Here is a 25,198-nt window from a genome sequence, read left to right on the forward strand (position 1 = left end):
TATATCTTTTCATTTAAGCTGATACTTAATTGTGCATTAATGATGTCTTATATAACTACTTATTAGAAAAATTTTTACCAAAGACTGGTTTTATATGTAGTTTTTAGAGCCTGGCTATGAAAATATACAATCATTTTTAGGTACTTTATTTTTCACTGGATTGGTGGAAGGAGATGGAAGGTGGAAGATCAGAAACAGACTTCCATGAAGGTAACCACTTTTGTAGGAATATTTGATCCTTAGGACCTTCAAATACAACCTAAAGGTTTCATGGAACATGAACTAAAAAGGTCTCAATGTAGTTATAAAAAGGATTGTTTTTCAGGGAGCCACAGGCCAGTGATTCCTAATAAAAAATGAATAGGCAAAGTTTGAACAATAGCCTTGCAAAGCAACTTATTGATCTGGGTCAACTGCTGTGAAGTAGGTGAGTAAGCAATGATGGGAGGTGACTGTTCCCTTGCCCAGCATTGGTGCAGGGCTGGACACAATCAACATGCAATGGTTGGAATGCTTGAAATGATATGCTTTTCTATATGGTTTGGAAAGGAGGAAGTTTGCAAAGTATACCAGGCATTCTAATTCTTTGCCTTTTCTTCTTAATAGAAAAAATGACTAAAAGCCATGCTTGTGGCACAACAAAGCAAGGTAGGGTAGGTTGTGGCTGATGCTGCCAAATGAGAGGGAGAAAGAGAAAAAGAAACTTACCCTCACTCCCATGAACCTGTCCCTGAGAACGATCCACGACAGCAAGAACACAAAGGCTTTGTTGCAGCAGAACAAAACAGAGACATCCGTAGTATTTATTTTCTTTATTGCATGTAGGTATAGGTAGTTTGTGAGTGTCCAAAGAACGCCAAAGGGTGCTGCCTTGGTAAAAAACACCTTCACTGTCAAGCCATTATCTCCAAAAAATCGACAGCATTCCCTAAAACAATAGGAGAGAGGCAGAGAATTATTATATGCCTGTATTGAAAAACCAAGCTTCCTCTCTCTCTCCATCCCCATCTTCTTTTTTTCCCTATAGGGCACCTTTCTTTGAAGTCTTCTTGAAACTGGTTGACCTACTATGTCAGTCCTTGGCAAATTACTGTGTCACATTAACATGCTTGAGCCACCATTTACTTTTTTTCCTGTTCACAGAAAGCTTTGAATAGGTAGTTTTAAATAGAAGTGAATCATATAATGTTATGGCTGCAAGGAGACCTTAGGAATCATTTAGCTCAACTCCTCATTTACTCATGAAGAAGCTGAGGGTCTTGTCTAAGTTCACATAACTAATAAGTGGCAGAATTAGGGACCAAAGTAAGATTTTATGACTGTGTCCAATGCACATTCTAATACATTACCCTGAATACTGGAATTATCTGAATTGATTGCTCAGTCATAATAACAAAACAACAATACTGTTAATAAGAAATATTAACATAATGCCTTAAAGTTTACAAAGTGGTTTGCATCCATAATTTTGATAGGTTATAGTGGATAAAGCACTGAGTCTGGAGTTAAATGAGTTTAAATCTAACTTCAGATACGTACTAGCTGTGTGATCCTGGGCAAGTCATTTAACTTCTCTCTGCCTCAATTTCTTCATCTGTAAAATGGGGATGATAAATAGCAACTCTCTCTCAGGGTTGTTGTAAGCATCAAATGAGATGACACATATAAAGTACTTTGTATTCTTTAAATAGCTATGTAAATGCTATGATTAATAATTATTTTTAATTTTTACTTGAATCTCATAATCTAATGATATAGAGGCTATTATTATTTATATTTTGTAGAAGAAGAAACTGAAGCACATAAAGGTCAAATAATATGCCCAAAGTCACACAGCCAGTACGTATCTGAGGCTGGCAGTGATGTAGATGTTCCTGACTCCAAGTTCAGTGTTCTATCAATTATTCCAGTTCTCCTCTATTAAGAGAAGTAATGTAACCAGAAATGTTACTGCTTGAATAGTTAGCAAAAGATTTGACTACTCATAAGAGATACATTGCATCTTATTCCTATTTGAAACCACATCTCTCTGAAGTATCTATCTCTTTGAGACTTACCTGTGTGATTAGGTGAAGGTGTGTGTGTCTTGGAATTCTATAACATTTGGTGAAATTTACCTGTGATTTTAATTATGAAGCAGTGGATCACCTGTTTAGCATCCATCAGTAAGGTGATAGAAATTTCAAAGGATGCTTTTCTATGCCTTCATCACCATCATAACAAAAGAGTTTAAGAAAAATGAGCAGGGCATAGAAATAAATATTATTGGAGTGGGATATAAGGAAAGGGTGAGGTAAATGGGTACTGGAGTTTCATTTTATAGGGAAGAATTTTTTAAGTTTGAGAAAATGAAAATGAAAACAGCCAGATCAAAGACTTTTTGCAAGAGGTCATGGTGACATGGATTGTATTGAAAACTCAGCAGGGAAAGACTTGGCCTTGAGAAAATTGTCTCCTGATTTGATTGCCTGAGGAAAACTGGGGTGAAGGGTTTTTTTTTGATAGGAAAGGGAAGGGATACAAGAGCATGTTAGAATATTATATTTGCCAACATTAGTGGTACAGGCTCAGAAATGGTGATTAGAGGGCCAAAAGTTCAGCCGCACATTCTGATTGACCTGACCCAAGAACAGTAAGAGCTAGAGGCTAAGTGCTTTCCAAGACACTTCCAAGAAATTGCTAAATCATAGAGGAACAGATAAAGGAAAAGAGCAAAGGAGGAACCATTCCTAGAGCAGATCAAACATACTCAGGGGCTGTGTGTGCTCATGATATTATGAAAGATGTGGTAAAGGGGAAAATGGAAACATGAGTCAAAACTAGAGCCTTAGGGAACTCAGTTGGTGTCAAACAAATCTTTGTTTATAGCTGCTGTCAATCTAAAATGCCATCTGTCTCCCTTCGTTACTCAGCTATGGATAACTGGCAATAGAAACACAAAATGCATTAAACTGAAGTGAGAAAAAGCAGAGGGTTTGTAAAGTTACATATCATGTGATATTCTTTAATCAATATTTACAGACAGATTCCAGATTCTTAGCTTCTGTCTGATTGCTAAGATGTTCAAAGTCCCTCATCATTGGATAAAATGTACTTTTACCACCATCAACTCAACTGATGCTTGCAATGACTCTTAGCATATAGCAAGATGGGTATTACCTCCATTTTACAGTTGGAAAAATGACTTTGAGAGGCTAAATGACTTGTGGAAGTTAGTAAGTGATTGAATCAGAATATAAACTCATTCAGGTCAGGGACAGTTCACTATATACTCAAATGGTCTCCTAACATAAAGTCTTTCCCCACTTGTGAAACATAGGATAGAGATCTGGACCTGGAATCAGGAAGATCTGAGTTCAAGTGTGGCCTTGGGGAGAAAAAAACCCCAAAACAAGTCTGGTCTTAGATACTTACTAACTGGTCTCAGATACTTACTAACTGTATGATCACAGACAAGTTATTTAACCTGTCTGCCTCATTTTCCTCAACAGTAAAATGGGGATAAAATATCACTTTAAAGTTTTCTGTGAATGTTAAATGGGAAAATATGGGCACAGTGCCTGACAAATAATAGTTGCTTAATAAATTGTCATTTCCTTTGGTCTTTCCTTCCTTCTCATGCCATATATTTAAACCTCCCATGTGCTAAGAAGAGTGATCAGATGCTGAGTCTGAAGTCAAAAGACTCAATATCCTAAATTGAAATCTGACTTCAGATACTTATTAGTTGTATGATCCTGGTCAAGTCACTTAACACTCAGTTTTCTCATCTGTAAAATGACTTGGTAGAAGGAAATATCAAATCACTCCAGTATCTTTGCCAGGAAAACCCCAAATGGGGTCATGGAAGGTTGAACACAATTGAAATTGCTAAACAAGAAAACCACAACAACATAACAGGCTTATAAGCATTGGGGATACAAAAAGAGGCAAAAGACAGTCCCTTATCTCAAGGAGTTCACAATCTTTCATATATATGTATATATATATATTTATATATATATATATGTATGTGTGTGTGTGTTTGTATGGATCTATATGTATATATGTATATAATAATTATTCATTTTTTTGAATGAAAAAGCCAAAAAAGAACATTTTCATGGACACAGCAAAAAAAGGCTTCAATATAAAACCATGTAGTCCCATTTTACATGTATTTACTTTTTTGAAAAATTATGTAATATAAACTAGACATCATTTCAAAGCTATATTGTTTTTCTTTGCTTCCTTCCAAGTTTTTTTTGTTTTCTGCTTTGTATATCTAATTTTTTTCTCCTTTTCTTCTCACCTTGCCCCACAGAAGGCTACCAATTAGACACTAATTTGTGTGTGTGTGTGTATAATGTATAAACTGCTCTCCTCTTTCTCTCTCTTTATATATATATATATATATATATATATATATATATATGTATACACACACACACACACACACACACACACACACACACACACTTCTATTTATCAATTCTTCCTCTGGATGTGGATAGAATCTTTCTCCCTAAGTCTATTGTGGTTTGAGTATTTTCTAATACTCAAAATGACTTAGTCATTTAATTATTCTCAGAACAATTGGCTCTTAATATGTATAACTTTTTTGATTCAATATCAAGACTGTTCATTTGTGTATGGTCACCAGAAGCTTTATAAATTTTTATCTTCTTTTTTTCTTGGATCTTATATTCTATGAATTATTGCTCTTCTTCCTGTGTCATATTTACTATAAGCTGGAATATTTGACTTGGTGGGCTATCTAATATGACTAGAATTTATATGCTGGTTTAATGCATTTTATCTATGAACAAGAACTTTTCATTCTGTATCCACAGATCTGATTTTGAAATCCAAATCTTATTTTAAGAAATCACCTTTTTAAAAAGTATGTTTGTCTATTTACTGCAAGTTCAAAACTAGTTGCAAGTTCAAATCTGGCCTCATATACATGCTACCTGTGGGACCATAGACAAGTCACTTAATCTTGTTTGCCTAATTTTCCTCACTGGCAAAATGAGCTAGAGAAGAAAATGGCAAACTCCAGTATCTTGACAAGAAAATCCCAAATGGTATCATGAAGAGTTGGACTTGATTGAAACAAATGAATAACAATAACAACCACATGAAAAGTTGCTTCAAATGACTAATAATAAAAGAAATGCTAATCAAGACAACTTGGTGGTTTTATCTTACACTCAGAAAATTGGCAAAGATGACAAAAGATGGCAAAGTTGGGGACAGACAGACAAACTTTGGGTGAAGCTACAAATCAATCTACAGTTGGGTTCATATTCTTTGAACCAAAATACTGCTGCTTTGAATATTCCTCTAAGAAATCAAAGGGGAAAAAGAAAGGACCAAAATATAACCAAAAATATTAAGAGCAATACTTTTTTTTAGTAGAAGAAAATAATTGGAGAGAAAGTTGATGTCCATTAATTGGGAATAGCTAAACAAGTTGTGGTATATGAATGTAATGTAATATTAATATGTTGTAAAGAAATGTTGAATTGATGAATGTAGAAGCAAAAGAAGACATGAATTTATGCAAAGTGAAATAGAGGGATAGAAACATATATATATATATGTATGTATACACACAAAAATACATATACAAAACAGCAATGAAAAGCAATTAAAACAAGACAAATCTAAATCTATGTATTTAAAATACTATGTAATTATAAAGACCAAACTTGACCCCAAAGTGAAAGATATGAGAATGTCCCTGTCTTTTTTCTTTGTACAAGTAGGAACTATGGATGTGAGACATAGTATATACCATCATATAACATATGATATATCAGTTAATTTTGCTAGTTTGCTGTCTCCCTCCTCTAATTTTTCTTTTTTTATTTGTTTTTTAGAAGGGGTGGTGTAAGTTTACTACATACATGGTAAGTGTGTGTATGTGTGTGTGTGTGTGTGTGTGTGTGTGTGTGTGTGTAAAGGAAATACTGGGAAATGAAAGTGATATGAAAACAAAAGATTTCAATTTATTTTTATTTTTTAAATCTAGAGTACCATCAATTTGCCTCTAGCATTGTATAGTAGGAATATAGTAAGGTTCAGAGACAAAAGACCCAAATTTGAGTTTGAATTCTAGACTTTTATAGATGAGGAAACTGAGACAAACAGGGACAAATTACTTGTTCAGGGTCACAAAGCTAGTAAAAGAATCTGGGGCCAGATTTGAACTCATGAATGAGTCTTCCTGATTCCAATCTTAGTACTCTATCCACTGTACCATCATTTAGCTGCTCTTTGTTAGTATTTACAGTCATTTCAAACATTCCTTTTCTTTCTGAAAACCCTCTAATATAAATTTCCAGTAAGGAAGAAAATATTACTTGCTTATATAAGGTCTTCCATTTTGTTCTTTGACTTTGTATTCCCTAGAGAGACTTTCTATGTTCCTTCTAGAAGCAGCATTTGTTCCTAGGTATTAGTCACTAGAAGTAAATACTGTTTGTCAGTCTTGGAGGCTGTCAAATACTGGATATATTGCTTGGGAAGTTAGCCTATTTCTTGATTGTTCAGATTTGGATGACATATGATTATTTTGCTACTTTCAGCAGGGAGTTGTCTTCCCGTAGGATTTGTCCCTTCTTTTTGTATCTAGTACTCTACTGGCAGACTATATGATCCTATGGCATCATCGAATTACTCCTGGCTACTGAGTCAGCTATGAAAATGACTGAAGACAACATAACTTAACTTTTCATTGTGACCACCAAAGGCAACAAACTTTGTATGATGTAAAAGTTGTATGACATTAATGTGGCCAAGGTTAGCATTCTAATGTGGCCTCAAAGAGAAAAAAAGCATGTTTTTGAATTGTATCAGACATTTTTTTCCTTAGATATTGCCAAAAAATTGGAATCATCAAAACCTTATTTATCTAGCTCATTTTAAATTAGGGTAAGGGATGGGAAATATCAAAGTAATTATTAATTAACTCTAGAGAATGGAGTTGGGACAGGGGGTTCTAAAAAAAAATATTCACTACAATTACCTTTTGCCCATAGGAAAGGTGATTGGAACAAAGAAATGACAGGCACTCACCTAGGTAAATGTGGAGTAAAAGTCCATTTGTTGTACAAACACTTTCTGAATCAGTTATGGTATTTAAAAGTGCTGTTTCTAGGGGGCAGCTAGATGGCACAGTGGATAAAGCACTGGCCTTGGAGTCAGGAGTACCTGGGTTCAAATCCAGTCTCAGACACTTAATAATTACCTAGCTGTGTGGCCTTGGACAAGCCTCTTAACCCCACTGCCTTGCAAAAACCTAAAAAAAAGTGCTGTTTCTAGTGAAAAAGACTATATGTACTATTATAGGCCACTAAATCCAAAGATAACTCCTTTCTTTCTTAGATCTTCTAGAGAGATTTCTGGTATATAGATTTAACCTACAGAGTATATAAATTGATTCTTTTGCCAGCCCAAGTGTAGAAAACAAGTCTATAATGATCCTAGTGGTCAGTTCATCTCATCTACTAGTTCAGGTGTAGGAGCAGAGAGTTCCATTGTCAAGAAAAGTAGGGAATTGGGGTGACTTAGTGACAAAGTGGATATAGAGCTAGACTGGAGTCAAGACCTGAGTTCAAATCCAGTCTCAGATCCTTGCTAGCTATGTGATATTGGGTAAATCTTTTAATTTTTGCTCGCCTCAATTTCTTCATCTGAAATGGGCTGTTGTGAGGATTAAATAAGAAAATTTTAAAATACTTTGCAAATCTTTGATAATGATGATGATGATAGTCCTAATAATAATTATTGTTGTTTTTCAGTTGTTTCAGTTGTGTTTGACTCTGTGATTCTCATTTGGGCTTTTCTTGGGAAAGATACTGGAGTGGTTTTGTCATTTCCTTTTCCAGCTCATTTTACAGATGAGGATCTGAGACACAGAGGGTGAAGTGACTTGCCTAGTTATCTGAGGTCAGATTTAAATTCTTGAAGATATGTATTCCTTGGGTAGGCAACTGGAACAATAGAAGCAGCATCAGTGCTCTCAGTCCAGAGATGGCAAGGGGATTGGATAATTGGTAAGAAAGAGATTTCAGGGAACCCTTTGTTGGCATTGAGGGTAGGACTCAGAACTGTTTAGCATTTCTATTGCTCATATGCAGTTCTAGTTTGCAGTTCCAGGGACAAAAGGGATGCTAGCACTTTTGACTACAGGGCTGTAGGAGCCCTTCCTGGGTGAAGAGTAGGGCATAGACCAGGAGAGCAGTAACATATCTCTCCCCAATGTTCTGAAGCAAAACAAACCTTTGAGAAAATACAGGGTAAAAAGAGAGAGAAGAATAAACAGAAGAAAATAAAATAGTAGGAAATGTATAGTTAGGAATCATAACCATCAATATGAATGGAATAAATTCACCTATAAACCAGAAGTGGATAATAGAATGGATTAGAAATCAGAATCCAAAAATAAAATCAGAATCCAGTAATTTGTTGTTTACAAGAGACACACTTGAAACAGAAAAAAATACATTACAGATTTAAAATTAGGGACTGGTGAAGTATCTGCCGTGTTTCAGCTGAAGTAAAAAAGACAGAGAGAGTAATCCTGATCTAATTAACCTAATTGACCTAATTAAAAGAGAAAAAATACATTTTGTTGAAAGGTATTATAGACAATATCAAAAATTTTTAGTAGCAAGTTCTCTTTGAAAGCCCTCTTTTCTCAAAAATATAGGGAACTGAATCAAAATGTACAAGTTAAGATCCATTTCCCAATTGATAGTCAAAGAAGATAAAAGGGCAATTTTCAGAAACACCTAACTCTAATCAAAATATCTATAGTCATATAAAATGCTCTAAATCACTAGTAATTAGAGATATGCACATTAAAATCACTCTTACTACTTCACACTTCTTAGAAATGACAAATATTAGAGGGGAATCTGAGAAACAAGTTCACTAATGAACCATTGGTGGAGTTGTGGACTGCTCCATTCTAAAGAACAATTTGGAATTTTGCCTAAAGGGCCATACAACTTCTCCTTTACCCAGCAATACCACTACTAGGTCTGTATCCCAAATAAATCAAAGAAAAAGGAAAAGTGCTTGTATGTACAAAAATATTTATAGGAGCTTATTTTTTTCCTGTGGTGGCAAAGAAATGGAAATTCAGAAGCTACCTATCAATTAAAGAATGACTGAAAAAGTTGTGGTAAAATGTTGTAATGAATAATATGATAATCAATATATATAATATTATATAATAATAAATTTATTATATATGGAATGATTAGGGGAATGATGAGGCTCAGAAAAACCTGGGAAGACCTATTAAGTAAGCTGAGCAAGGAGATGATTGTGTCAAGTCCTACCAATATTGTAATGATCATCAAGTAAGAAAAACTTAGCTACTCTGGTACAATGATCCAAGACATGGTAAAAAAAATACTATCTACCTTTAGAGAGCTAATGAATTCTGAGTGCAAAGTGAAATATAGTTTTCTCATTTTATTTTTCTTGCTTTTTTGTAATATGACTAATATAGAAATATGTTTTTGCATATATAATTGATATATTGGGGAGGACTGGGAAGGAGGGAGAGATTTGGAACTTAAAAAAAAGAGTATTAAAAATAATATTTTTTTAAAAGAGAAAAAAAGGCAATGTGTTGCCAGGAAGATGTAACTCAATCTTCAGAGAATAGGGATAGGATTTCTGGTTGTATAAATTTGGGGAAAATCTAGCAATAAAATAGGGATAGATTTAGGTTTAAGGGAAAGACATGGGACTGCACAAGGATTTTTTTGAGGCAAATAGTCATAACACATAAACTAGGGAAGGATAAAATACAAAAATAAGATCTATAGATCAATATAATAATCAATATAAGTTCAAACATTTGAAATAAAATGTCAAACACTATAGCAATTTGTTCAAGAAATTATTCATTATGACCAAGTTGGATTTATCCAAGGTTGCCAGGATGATTCACCATAAAGGAAAGTACTCAAAATAATTCATTTTCAAAATAAATAGTCACTTATGGTGCAATATTCTGAGAATGGGTATCAAAAGAGATATTTTTCAAGTTAACCTTTATAAATGAACATGTTTCAATTGTTTTACAATGATGATAACTAAGCCTCCTGTGGTTGATAACATAAAGGTCACAGATATAGAACTGAAAGGGACCTTGAAAGATTTCTTAGTTCAGCTCCCTCATTTGTTACTTGAGGAAATTGAGACCCAAGGAGTTTAAGTGCCTTTCCAAGGTGACACAAATAGTAAATTATTAGAGTCAAAATTTCAACAGTAGTCTTCATTCAGAGATGGGATGGGATATAATTTTCAAACTTTGACTAGGAAGGTCAAGTTTACCTCTTTTGGAAAAGTAAACATCTTTTCTCCTTTCTTCAAAGCTCTGAATTTTGTGTCTTGGCTCTAATTAGCCCTTCCCCCCAGCCTGTTTTTTGGTGCCTACGGCTTAAATCTTTCTGCTAAGGTATAGTTGCATCTAAACATAGTTAAAGATCTACAAATCACTATATTTCTGAATCAATCAATAGATATTTAGGGAACACTGATTAAATATGTATAAAGCATATCGTAGGTGCTTCAGGCTCTCCCCACAGGGAGTCTATAACCTAAAATACTTGCACCCATGCTAATGTGCACAGATGGCAGCAGACTATAAAATTCTTCATAAGGTATGGACTGGACTAAATGGTCTCTGAGGTCTGTGCCAATTTCTGAATGAAGTTCTGTGGTTTACATTCTTATAAGTGGATACTAGTTGAGTGATGTGTAAGGAAAGTAGTAAAATAAATTTAGAATAATAATTTTTAGATTAGACTTCCCCTTTGGGACAAACTTAAATTGCATTTATAAAAAATAAAATTATGATCTATAAAAACTAGTGTAATCACAATAATAATTCATATGAATATAGTGCTTTAAAATTGACGAGCTTTTTTCACTTAACAACTCTTGAAGTAGATAGTACAAGTAATAATTGTTTTAGCATAAGATATGAAATTAAAGTCATAAATTATACCTATGTCTTCTTTTGACTTTTTAAAGGATCAGAGCTACTTCCTATAAAATATGACAGATATCTCTATTTTGATATGCAAAAGAATGAAATGAAATTTGTAGGTTCTGACTCAAAAGACAGTAAGATGAATGAGAAAATGGAAAAAGTCATAAAATGATTATTTAGAGACAAATAAATCAACTAGAAACTGTGATGAAAAAGAAATGGAAATGAAGGTCTGAATAATAAAAACAGCAAGTACTATTGTCTGGAGGTAGAGTAAGGAAGTAGACATCTGCCAGCAGTGACATTAAGCAGTCTCCTCTGGTATTCTTTCAGATCCAATGAGGAGGCAGAATTTTATTTAAAAGCCAAATTGAACATCCTAAGAAAAGTAGATTCTCTGGGGAATGGAGGAGTGGATTTGGCAGACTAGACAATCCTGAGAGTCAAGGGTGGAAGTAGATATTATTTACAAGGGCAATTCATCAACACCATCATCACCACCATCAATCAATCAGTCCATCAATCAACAAGTATTTTATTAAGAACTAATATTAAGTCCCTAGTGCCAGGTATAGTATTAAATGCAGAGAAATGCAAAGAACAGCAAAAAAAAAATCTATTGCCTCAAATAGCTTACATTCTAGAAGGAGAAGCTACAGGTAAGAAGTTAGCTATCTAAAAGACACTTTAAAAAGTGTCTTTAGCACTATTTAAAATTTTTTAATTAACAAAAATACATTTTCTCTCCTTTCTTCTGCTTAATAAAAAAAACAAAGCCTTATAACAATATGCATAGTCAAGCAAAACAAATTTCTCAGTTGGCTATATATTAAAAATATATATCTCAATTTGAATCCTGTGTCTGTCACTTTTAGTCAGAAAGTCAGTTGAATATTTTATTATGGGTCTTACAGAATTGTTGTTGATCATTGTGTTAATCTGAGTTCTTAAGCCTTTCAAAATTATTGATCTTTCTAATGTAATTATTATATAAATTGATGGTCTTGTACTGCTAACTTAACTCTTTATACTAGTCTTTCTAGATTTTTCTGAAACCATCCTTTTCATTATTTCTTACAAAGTAATAGTATTCCATTACATTCATATATTATAATTTGTTTAATCATTCCCTAACACACACAAACACACACATGCGCACACACACACACACACACACACACACACACACACACATAAAACTGCTATAAATATTTCTAGTACTTGGTTTCTTTCCTCATTTTTTGGGAATCATTTGGGGGTTTATATCGACCTAGTAGTGGTATTATTGGCTCAGAGGATATGCAATGTTTAATGACGTTTTGGGCACAGTTCTAGATTGCTTTACAGAATGGTTGGATCAATTCATAGCTCAATTCATAGTAATCAACAATATATTATTATTTCCATTTATTTCTTTAGAACCCTATGGTGAGTTATCTTTAAGGTTATTCAGCAAGATTACAAGATAATGAAAAATTTAGAACTGTAAGGGATCTCACAAGTCATTTAATCTGACTTAACTTAGTAGATGATAAAAATGCATCCAGATGTGGTGAAGTGACTTGCCCAAAGTCACATAAGTAGAGGAGGGGCAGAGTCAAGATTAAAACCTAGATTTTTCTTATTCCAAATCAGTGCTTTTTCTACTAAATCATATTTGCTTTGACTTCTGAACTTATTAGATCTGAGCCTTAGTAAGTTATTAAGAAATGCATCAAGAATGGACTTAAATGAAACTTATCCCTAGAACATATTTTAGCATGAAACACAGAGGAAGCTTAACAAATGAGTTTTAATCATTATCTTTGAAAATCAATAACCCAAATACATATTGTTATGGAAGTTTATCAGTTTTGGGGAGGATGACAAGGTTTTGATTTTGGTAGGCCAGAATTTAAATCTTATAGCTCTAACAAATGTGTTTATATGTAATTGCTTAAAGGATAACCATTTGATAGTTGTTTTTATATTTTTATGATCACACAGACAATGCAGGTTGAAGATAGCTTTCAAACATAGGTTTTCCAGTTCCAAGTCTAGAGTTTATTTATAGTGCCTCACTGCTTCATAATGTAATTTTTATAATTATACCAATTCAGAAAGGGGAGTAGAACAAATAAATTCATAGTTATTATTCTGTTAAAATTGTATTTTATTAATATTTCTTCTAATATAAAAATAGCTTTGATATTTGAGATGTAAGCATGTTTTCATTAAATTACATAATTAGTGAATTTTCAAGTTAGAAAAGATTTAGTGGCTATATATTTCAGTCTCTCTTTGCAATATATTTGAAAAAGGTCTTTGTCTATTTTAGAAGAAAGACCAGATGAAAAAAGATTGAGGTGACATACTGATTAGGAGAAACTGGGTTTACAAGATATCCCATTTGCTTTGTTTGGGTACCTAGGAATGAAGAGAGGAATTAAAATAAATAGTCTCAGAGGCCAAGGAGAAATAACTTAAGAATCTTTGGATTCCATGAAAACCATGAAAAAAATGGCCACCACATTTAAAGAAACCTTCAATGAAAACTGCCCAGATCTATTAGAATTTGGGCAAAATAAAGATAAACTCCCCAATCACCTCCTGAAAGGAACCTTCAAAAGAAAAAGTCCTAGAATCATCATAGCAAAAACCCAGAGTTTACATCTCACATACACAAAAAAAAAACTTACTGCAAGTAATCAGAAAAAAAACCAATTTCAGTACATGTAAGACATGGCAGTTTTTTTACCCCAAACCAAAGGATATCTTAGAATATAATAATCCAAAATGCAAAAGATATAGGCCTACAACTAAGTATAGCTCATTCTGCAAAGTTTTGGATAATACTATAAAGAAAAAAAGCCCAGATCATTGGTGGAATAGAGGATTTTCAAATATTTTTGATGAAAAGTTGAGGGTTGAATAGGAAATTTGAAATACAATCATGAATCCAGAGAAACCAAAAAAAGGTAAATTTTTTTGAACAATGGGAAGGAACCACAACTAATTATGAGTGATGAGGTAATCCTGACATTTTAACTAAAGGTCGAAGAAACAAGCATTCAGAATCTACATGTCTTCAATGCCTATTGGGAATATTATGTAGGAAAAAACAGACTGTTCTCTTATGAGGGAGTTAAGAAGGAATATAATGGTGGCTAGGTGGTTCAATGGATAGAGCGCTGGTCCTGGAGTCAGGAGTACCTGAGTTCAAATCCGGCCTCAGACACTTAATAATTACCTAGCTGTGTGGCCTTGGGCAAGCCACTTGCAAAAACTAAAAAAAAAAGTAGGAATATGAAAGAGAGGAAGATAGTAGTATAGAAAGGAAGTTGAAGAGGGTAGAACTTGCTATTTCTTATTATTTTGGAGTATGTGAAATTATAGAAAAATGTAGGAAGATCAGAGATTGGACAGCATATGAATCATACTCTTAAATGAGGTGAATTAAAAAAGATGATTATACATAGGCAAATACATGACTTGGAGTAGAAGTACATCAAAGTCAAAAGGGAAATGAGAAAATGAGAAAGGTTAGGAGGATAATAGAAAAATAATAGTGGGAAACTAAGAATAGTCAAAAGCAAAACAATTCTTCATCCTAAAGAAGAAATTAAAAAATAGAAGGGAAAAAATAATTATTATATAAGAGAAAACAGGAGTTCTATATTACTTCTTAGACCTTTGGGGAGTAGAAGAACAAATTTCACATTTAACTGTAATGGGACATTAGTAATTAATAAAAATTATGAAAGAAGCAGTTTCGGAGAGTCATGGGTAGGAGACAAATTGAAGTGAACAGAACCAAAGGAACAATATATAAGAACAGCAACACTCTCAAGAAAAACATCTTTGAAAGATTTAAGAACTCTCAAAAAAACTGTGACCAATTAATGACCAACTATGTCTCCAGGAGAGCTATGATGAAGACAGCTAATGAGAGAGATGATGGACAAAAGGTATGGAGACATACATTTTTGAACTTGGTCACTGTGTAGATTCATTTTGTTTGACTATGGTAATTTGCTATAGTGTTGGTTTTCTCCTTTTCTTTCTCTAGGAAGATGAGGGAAATTGGTGGGGTTTAGTGATAGTGATTCTAAAGCAAATAACTTTGAAATGTATACAACAGGATAGAAGGAAGTTCCAAAGGAAGCACAGATAAGCAGGGCAGTTTTGAAAGTAATATGTGGAATTTATTATTTACTTTAAAAAAAGAATTGGTGCGAAATGGAGATTAAGTTTCATATAGACTCTTTTCTTTGTATTCTGTATGTGTGGAAGTCCTCTTATTGGAGATTAAGTTCAGAATTAAAAAAAAATTAATTGTACCTTTTAGCCAGAGATATTGTATTATCTTGTGAAGTTTATAGGAAACAGAATTTGGGAATTTAAGAAAGTTCTAACAATAGAACACATTGTTCTCCAAAGTACTGAAAAAGGGACAGCATTACAGTTCAGAAAAGGCCACCTTCAGAAGTTGATCTTTAGTTGAATCTTTTTAAAAATTAAAAAAACAATCATTTAGACATTGGAGTTAAGTGACTTGCCCAAGGTCACACAGCTAGTCATTTATTAAGTGTCTGAGGTTGAACTCAGGTCCTCCTTTCTCAAGGGCCAGAACTCTATCCACTGCACCCCTGCATCCACTGCATCTAGCTGCCCCCTCTTTAGCTGAATCTTAAAAAAAGCTAGAGAAATTAAGAACTATTGAGTAATTGAGGGAACACCTCATTCTAGGCATTTGAGATTGCCAGAACAAAGTCAGTAATGAGTTGAGGGAAGGCACTAGAATCAAGAGGAATCAGGAAGGGTTTCTTGAAGAAGATAGGATCTTAGGACTTGAATGATATCAGAGAAGATAGAAGATGAAGATAAAAAGAAGGAACCTGTGGAGATGAGGAGGGACTTCCCCATGTTTGGGGGAATAGCTAATTCATTTTAGAGATGAGGAATTGAAACCCACAGAGGTTAAATAAATTGCCCAGTAATACAGCCAGTATGTGTTTGAGGTGGGATTTGAAACCAGGTCATCTTGATTTCAAGTTCTATTTTACTGTAGTAGATTCCTTCATGAAGAACTATTTTGTTAACCAAGTTTAACTAATGATGTGTTCAGTTTGCACATATTAAGGCCTATAGACAGAAAGTCCATTTGTAAATTGTCAGACAGGACCTACTCACAGACAAAGAAAGACTCAATTTATGAGTTAATGAAGAAAAAAAGAAATCAGGATGTTTTTATTAATTTGAAAAACAACTGAAAGTGTCTAGGATTTAATTTCTTTCGTTTGTAAACCTCTGTAGTTCAATAAGAGATTTTGTAAGCTAAGTTCATAAATCAAATTTTCCTCTGGAATTTGGAAAACCATGATCTGTGAGCTAAGTGATTTTCCACCTATATGTGGTTAAGTGAAAAATTATCATCCCACAGAGGAAAAGGAAGCAGATCCAAATAATGTTGGGAAATTGAGAAGCACTCATAATTGCTTTAGAATCACCAATTTCTCAAAGGGGCCTCCACAGAGAAAACTGAATATGTAGATAAGCCTCTTAGACTGAAATAATGCTTTTAGAGGAAGATCATTTGAATTTATGGGAGATTTGTTGAAACTATCACTAGAGCAGTATGGAGTGGATAGAGCTAGCCTCGAAACTATGAAGACCTAGCAACCTCTAAAACAAACTGGCTGGGTGATCCTGGAAAGTCCCTCAATCTCTAAATGTTCTAGGCAACTCCTTGAGATTATAAGGTATGGAAAAGGTGCTGACACATACTTGGAAATGAAGTTTCCTAATCAGAAAATTAATTAAATTAATTAAACAGATCTAATTCTTATCCTGTTCCTGATGTGTGCTTAGGACTTTCCAATAGTACAAGAAGCTACTGCAGGACAGGAACTTAAGAAAGTTGCATTCAACTATTTCTTTGACTTAGTCATAATAATATTATGAATACTAAAAGCTGATATTTATCTGGCACATTAAAAATTGCAAAACAAAATAACCTCATTTTAAAGAATGAGTGGATCAAACAACAAATCATAGAAAGAATTAATGATTTCATCCAAGACAATGACAATGACGAGACAACATACTAAAATTTATGGGATACAGTCAAAGCAGTTATTAGGGGATATATGATATCTCTAAATACTCACATGAATAAATTAGAGAAAGAGGAAATCAATGAACTGAATATGTAACTAAAAAAGTTAGAGAAAGAACAAATCAAAAATCCCTAATTAAATATCAAATTAAAGATTCTAAAAATTAAGGAGAAATGAATAAAATCAAAAGCAAGAAAACTATTGAGCTAATAAATAAAGCCAAAAGTTGACTTTATGAAAAAAACCAATAAAATAAATAAACCTTTGATTAATTTGATTAAAAAAAGAAAGAAAACCAAATTACTAGTATCAAAAATGAAAAAGGTATATGCACCACCAAATTAAAGTAATAATTAGAACTATTTTGCCCAAAAGTATGCCAATAAATTTGCTAATCTAAGTGAAATGGATGAATATTTATAAAAATATATATTGCCCAGTTAAATTAAGAGGAAATTAAATGCCTAAATAACCCTATCAGAAAAAGAAATTCAACAAGCCATCTATGAACTCCCTAAGAAAAAATCTCCAGAGCCAAATAGATTGACTAAACATTCAAGGAAAAATTGTTCCAATTCTATATAAACTATTTGGAAAAATAGATGAAGATGGAACTCTGTCTAATTCCTTCTATGACAGCAATGTGATGCTGATACCTAAACCAGGAAGAGTCAAAACAGAGAAAGAAAATTATAGATCAATTTCCCTAATGATATGGATGCAGAAATCTTAAATAAAATATTAGAAAGTGATTACAGTAAGCTATTACTAGGATGATATATTATGACTAAACACGTTTTATTCCAGGAATGCAGGGTTGGTTCAATATTAGGAAAACTGTCAGCATAATTGACTATATCAATAACAAACCTAACAGAAATAATATGATTATCTCAATAGATACTGAAAAAAGTCTTTAACAAAATATAGCACCCTTTCCTATTAAAAACAGTAGAGAGTGTAGGAATAAAGAGGTTGTTTCTTAAAATGATAATCAATATCTATCTGAAACCATCAACAAGCATTATATGCAATGGGGATAAGCTAGAGACATTCTCAGTAAGATCAAGGGTCAAACAAGGATGCCCTTTATCACTACTACTATTCAATATTGAATTAGAAATGTTAGCTTTAACAATAAAAGAAGAAAAAGGAATCGAAGGAAACAGATTGGGAAGGAAGAAACAAAATTCTCACTCTTTGCAAATGATATGATGATATACCTAGAGAACTCTAAAAAATCATCCAAAAAACTCCTGGAAACAATTAACAACTTTAGCAAAGTCGCAGGATATAAAATAAACCCACATAAATCCTCACCATTTCTATATATTACTAATAAGACAGCAGCAGCAAGAGTTAGAAAAAGAAATCCCATTTAAAATATCTTCAGACAACATAAAATACTTGGGTATCTATCTACCAAGGCAGACTCAGAAACTCCATGAAAACTATAAAACACTTTTCACACAAATAAAATCAGATCTAAATAACTGGGCAAATATCAACTACTCATGGCTAGACCAAGTTAGTATAATAAAAATGACAATTCCTCCTAAATTAAATTACTTATTTAGTGCCATATCAATCAAATTTCAAAAAAAATTTTGCTGAGCTAGAAAAAATTATAACTAAATTCATATGAGAAACAAAAAGTCAAGGATATCAAGAGATTTAATGAAAAAATGCAAAAGAAGGTGGCTTAGTTATGCCAGTTCTAAAATTATATTAGAAAGCAAAAGTCAGATCTTGTTACCTCTTAGAATTCTTGTCTCTTCTCTAAGGATTTGTTTTCTCTCTCATCACACCCAGTGTGGATCAAGGTACAACATGGAAACAAAGTAAAGACTGACAGATTGCTTTCTGTGTGTGTGTGTGTGGGGTGGAAGTAAGATCGGGGGGAAAATTGTAAAACTCAAATAATATCTTTAATAAAAATTAATAAAAAAAGAAAGCATCAGTCATTAAAACTGTCTGGTACTGGCTAAGAAAGAGTAGTGGATCAGTGGAATAGACTAGGTGCAAAAGAGACAGCAGGAAATGATTATAGTAATCTGCTGTTTGACAAACCCAAAGAGTCCAGCTTCTGGGATGAGAACTGACTCTTCAATAAAAACTGTTGGGAAAACTGGAAGATAGTATTGCAGAAATTTGGATTAGACCAACATCTCACACCCTTTTCCAAGAGAAGGTCAAGAATGGGTGCAGGATTTAGACATAAAAGACAATATTACAAGCAAATTGGGAGAACAAGGAATAGTTTACCTGTCAGATCTATGGAAAGGGGAGCAGTTTATGACCAAAGAAGAGATAGAGAGGGCGGAGCCAAGATGGTGACATGAAGGGATCCAGTTTTAGGAGCTCTCTGATAAAAACTCATAAACTAAGGACTCTAACTAAACTTTCGAGAGACAGAACCCACAAAGGGACCCAATGAGGCAGTTCTCCTACTCAAGGTAACCTGGAAAAGAGCAGAAAGGCTCTGCTCCCCTGGGGTCGGAGGGGTGGCCCGCCAGAGGGGTGGCCCACCAGAGCCAAAGAACTTCAGCCTCCCGGAGGCAGCCCCAGGGTGCTGGGAGCTGTGGCTCACAGCAGCGGGAGAGTCTCCTGAGCTGCACCCCGGGGAGCACTGGCACAAAGTGGGGGAACAGCGGGGGACCTCTGCCAGAGCAAACACGTGGAGCCCAGCCCTGGAGGCACACAGGGAGCAGCTTGGTCTTTCGCAGCCTAGACCAGGAAACAGAAGCAGGCAGAGCCTGTAAGCAGGAGCCCCCAGGGCATGAGCCCACAGAGCTGAGGGAGGAGAGTGAAGAGAGAGAGAGAGAGACTGCCAAGCTCTGTCCTCTGCCCCTGGAACAGGACTCTGGGGCTCTGACCACATTCAGATCCTGATCCCAGTCTAGGCCCCCCAATAGAACAACAGGTCCCCCCCACCTCAGCCCCATGGCAGAGGGGGGCGCTTATGTTCATTCACAGACCAGGAGGGAGGACAGAACCTCACACACTGAGACCCTTGTGGGAATGTCCCAAAAGCTCAGGAAGCATCCCCCAAAAACAGGCTTAGGCTGGGAAAATGAACAAGCAAAGAAATAAAAGGAAGACCATTGAGAAATATTTTGCAAATGAGCCCAAGAAGGATCAAAATACTCAGTCTGAAGATGAGGAAGCACAAGCTCCTGTATCTAAAGACTCCAAGGAAAACAGAAATTGGGCTCAGGCTATGACATAGCTCAAAAAAGACTTTGAAAATCAAATGAGGGAGTTGGAAGAAAAACTGGGAAAAGAAAGGAGAGAGATGCAGGAAAAACATGAAAATGAAGTCAGCAGCTTAGTCAAGGAAATCCAAAAAAATGCTGAAGAAAACAGCATGCTAAAAAACAGCTTAGTTCAAATGGATAAAACAGTTCAAAAAGTTATTGAGGAGAAGAATGCTTTAAAAAGCAAAATTGGCCAGATGGAAAAAGAGATAAGAAAACTCTCTGAGGAGAACAAATCCTTCAGACAAAGAATAGAATTCAGGGAGATTGATGAATTTACCAGAAATCAGGAATCAATACTTCAAAACCAAAAAAATGAAAAATTAGAAGAAAATGTGAAATGTCTCATTGAAAAAACAACTGATATGGAAAACAGACTTAGGAAAGATAATCTGAAAATTATTGGAATACCTGAAAGTCATGATCAGGAAAAGAGCCTTGACATCATTTTCAAAGAATTACTACAGGAAAATTGCCCTGATATTCTAGAAGCAGAGGGCAAAATAGAAATTGAGAGAATCCACCAATCCCCCTGAGAGAGATCCAAAAAAAACCAACCCCCAGGAATATTATAGCCAAGTTCCAGAACTCCCAAGTCAAAGAGAAAATATTACAAGCAGCCAGAAGGACACAGTTCAAATATCGTGGAGCTGCAGTCAGGATCACACAGGACTTAGCAGCAACTACATTGGAAGCTTGTAGGGCTTGGAATACAATATACCAGAAGGCAAAACAGCTTAGAATGCAGCCAAGAATGAACTACCCAGCAAGGCTGAATGTCCTCTTCCAGGGAAAAAGATGGACTTTCAATGAACCAGGGGAATTTCAAAGGTTCCTTTTGGAATGGCCAGAGCTGAACAGAAGGTTTGATCTTCAGATACAGGACTCAGGTGAAGCATGGAGATTGTAGGAGAGTGACTTAATGAGGATGAACTGCATGTATAGAAAAATGATAATGATAATATTCATATGAACCATCTCAGTTAATAGAGCAGGTAGAGGGAGCTTTTATAGTTGAAGCACAGGAAAAAGCTGAATTTGAAGATTAAAATATGTGTAAAAATGGAGTCAGTAGGAAAAAAAGGGAAATGGAAAGGGAGAAAGCAAAAGGAGAGGGGGAATAGCCCAAGATATTTCACCTAATAAGATTTTTTTTTATTACAATGAGCTATTGCAATGATATGGAAGGGGGGAGGCAAGGGGGAATGAGGGAACCTTTGCTCTCATCAGAGATGGCTAGGAGAGGAAACAGCAAATATACTCAATGGGGTATAGACATCTGGAGTAAGAAGGATGGGGGAGCAGGGGGAAGGGGTGGGGATGTGAACAAAGGAGGAGAGGATGGACCATGGGGGGACAGTTGTCAGATATAACACATTTTCTTTTTTTACTTCTTGCAAGGGGCTGAGATTGGATGGCATGCCCAGGAACATAGGGCCAGGTGGATTCTGGGCCTAAGGGGTGGTATGGGGGCTCAGGGCTTCTTGGCCCCAGGACCAGGGATCTGTCTGCTGTGCCACTCAGCGACCCTACAGCAGAGTCAGAGTGAAAGGAGAGAGAAAATATAGTACATGGTAGTGGAGAAATAAGAAAGGAGGGAGTTGCGATCAGCAATGGCAATGTTGGAAAAATATGGAAGTAACTTTTGTGATGGACTTATCATAAAGAATGTGATCCACTCATGACAGAGTTGATGGTGTTGGAACAAAGACTGAAGCACATTTTTTGTTATTATTATTTGGGGGAGGGTGCAGGGCAAGTGGGGCTGGGTGGCCTGCCTGGAGCCACATAGCAGAATGATCTTTGGGTGTCTGAGGCCGGATTCAGACCCAGGTGCTCCTGGCTCAAGGGCCAATGCTCTGTCTGCCACCCAGCCACCCCTACTATTATTACTATTTTATTTTATTTTGGGCCTTTTTTTTTTCTTTCTTCTTTTTGGTTTTTGCAGGGCAGTGGGGATTGGGTGGCTTGCATTTCACATGGCTGGGTGATTATTGGGTTTATGAGGCTGGATATGGACTCGGGTGCTCATGGCTCCAGGGCTGGTGCTTCGTCCATTGCGCCACCTGGCCATACCTACAATTATTACTATTATTTTTTTTAATTTTAATTTTTTTTCTCTCCCCTTTACTTTTTTGCCCAAGCAAGTCTATCTATATTCATGGGGGGAGGGGTATTTGTTTACTTGTAAACAAGTATATTTTATTAATGTAAAAAAAACATTTGTACGAAATGAGAATAAAAAAATTAGAAAATAAAAAAAGAAAAGAGGGCAAAGGAATGGAAAAAAAATCTATCATTTTAGTACTAGAGGAAAAAAAAAGAGAGAACATTATAAAAAACAAGCTGGATAATTTTAATTACATTAGATTAAAAAGTTTTTGCAGAAAGCCACTGTAACCAAGATCAAAAGAAATGTTTTGGGAAACAATTGGGAAACAATTTTTACAACTACTGTTTCTGATAAAGGATTCATTTCTAAAATATATAGAGAACTGAGTCAAATTTATAAAAAAAGGTCATCCCCTATTGACAAATGGTCAAAGGATATGCAAAGGCAATTTTCAGATGAGGAGATCAAAACTATCTATAGACATATGAAAAATTGCTCTACGTCATTATTGATTAGAGAAATGCAAATTAAAGCATCTTTGAGGTACCAACTTGCACCTCTCAAATTGGCCAATATGACCAGAAAGGATAATGATCAACGTTGGGAATGTGGGAAATCTGGGACAATGCAGCAATGTTGGTGGAGTTGTGAACTGATCCAACCTTTCCAGAGAGCAATTTGGAAAATTATGCCTAAAGGGCAATGAAAATATGCATATCTTTTGATCCAGCAATACCACTACTGGGTATATATCCTGAAGAGATCATGAAAAAGGGTGAACACCCCACATGAAATATTCATAGCAGCTCTGTTTGTGATGGCAAAGAATTGGAAATCAAGGGAATGCCCATCAATTGGGGAATGTCTGAACAAATTGTATATGATGGAATACTTTTGTTCTATAAGAATCAGGAGGGATGGGGTTTCAGAAAAGCCTGGAAAGACTTGCATGAATTGATGCTGAGTGAGATGAGCAGATCTAGAAGAATATATCTTATCAACAACATAGGGTGATGATTAACCTTGATGGACATGCTCACTCCATTAGTGCAATGATCAGAGACAATTTTAGGGTATCTGTGACAGAGAATACCATCTATATCCAGAGAAGGAGCTATGGTGTTTAAACAAAGACCAAAGATTATTATCTTCAATTTCTAAAAAGTTGCCTTATATATTACATAGTTTTTCTATCTCTAATATTTTCTTCCTTCTTTAGGGATATGTTTTTTCTCTCAACACATTCAATTTTGATCTATGTATATCATGGAAGCAAATGTAAAGACTATAGTAGATTGCCTTCTGTTGGGGGGTGTTGGGAGAGGGGAGGGAAGGGAGGGAGGGAGAAAAATTGTAAAATTCAAAACACTGGGAAGAATTGATTGGTAGAAACTACTATTGTATATATAATTGGAAAACAAATAAAATATTTATATAATTTTAAAAAATAAAGTAAAAATTTGCAAAACGCTCTAAAAATGATCTCATTTTATCTTCCTAACAACTCAGGGATGTAAGTACTATTATTATCTCCATTTTATTGGTGAAGAAACTGAAGTACAAAGAGATTAAGTGACTCATCCAGAATCACATAGATAGTAAGAGTCTGAGGTTAGGTTTGAATACAGGATTACCTGACTCCAAATTTATTACTCAATCTACTGAAACATCTAGCTGCTTGAGGTCTAAGGACATGTGTATTTTCATTTATCCAAATTAGAAATTAGTTTTTTTTATAGGTGTTGATAATTAATAGACCTCATTTGACTCAGTGCCTGGGTACTTCAGAGGTTTCTTCTTTAAGTAACTCCAAATAAATTGATCATCATGTATCTAGGCCCTGTGTCAGGCAATGAGAATACAAGTACAAAGAATAAAATAATCTTTACTTCCAAATAGCTTTTGTTTCTTTTAAAAAATTGAATTACATTTAAAATTATTTTATAATTAAACTATATGATTATACATAATTCCTTTTAATAATTAATTTAGGTTTTTGCAAGGCAATGAGGTTAATTGACTTGCCCAAGTGACTTGTTACACAGCTAAGTAAGTATCAAATATCTGAGGCTGGATCTGAACTAAGATCCTCCTGACTTCAGGGCTGATGCTCTATTTATTGTATCACCTAGCTGGCCCTAATTCTTTTTAATTAAAAAAAATCTAGCCAATTCCTCTCTTCTCACCCATCTATTACCCTCCTTCCCCTTCCCATCCCCCCCAAGTAAAGAAAAACCAAAACTGTACAATAGATAAACATAGTCAATTTTAGCCATGTTTTTCATCCATCCATGCGTCTATGTATCTATGTATCTATGTATTATCTATGTATCTATCTATCTAGAAAGAGTTTATGCACCTATTTGAATAATTCCATAGCTCAAGTTCATTACTTTCTATTAGGAGGTAGATTGGTTCTCTGGAATCATGGTTGGTCATTGTATTCAAGTTTTCAAGTCTTTAAAGTTGTTTATCTTTACAAGGTTATTATATAAATTGTTCTCCATGTCTGTGTCAGTTCATAAATGTCTCCCCAGGTTTCTCTGAAACCATTCTTTTTTATAATTTCTTACAAAGTGATAGCATTCCATCACATTTCTTTGCCATAATTTCTTTGCCACTTTCCATTTGATAGGCATCCTTTTACTTTCTAGTCCTTTGACACTACAAAAAAGAGCCATTATAAACATTTTTGCACACATGCATCCTTTTCTTTTTTATGAATTAT

The 25,198-nt window shown here is 34.7% G+C and overlaps 1 protein-coding gene across 2 annotated transcripts in view; it reads right to left on the reverse strand.

The window, feature by feature from the left end:
- The window catches only part of SLC35F3 (solute carrier family 35 member F3), a 566,773-nt gene that overhangs the window by 24,383 nt on the left and 517,192 nt on the right, over positions 1–25,198 (reverse strand). For both annotated transcript variants that reach the window (XM_074222994.1, XM_074222995.1), the window contains one exon: positions 709–928. In XM_074222994.1, the coding sequence (XP_074079095.1) occupies positions 709–928 (220 nt within the window). The remainder of the gene's footprint in view (positions 1–708; positions 929–25,198) is intronic.

The sequence above is a fragment of the Macrotis lagotis genome, chromosome 2 (genome assembly GCF_037893015.1).
Source record: "Macrotis lagotis isolate mMagLag1 chromosome 2, bilby.v1.9.chrom.fasta, whole genome shotgun sequence".
In the NCBI taxonomy this organism is placed as follows: domain Eukaryota; kingdom Metazoa; phylum Chordata; class Mammalia; order Peramelemorphia; family Peramelidae; genus Macrotis; species Macrotis lagotis.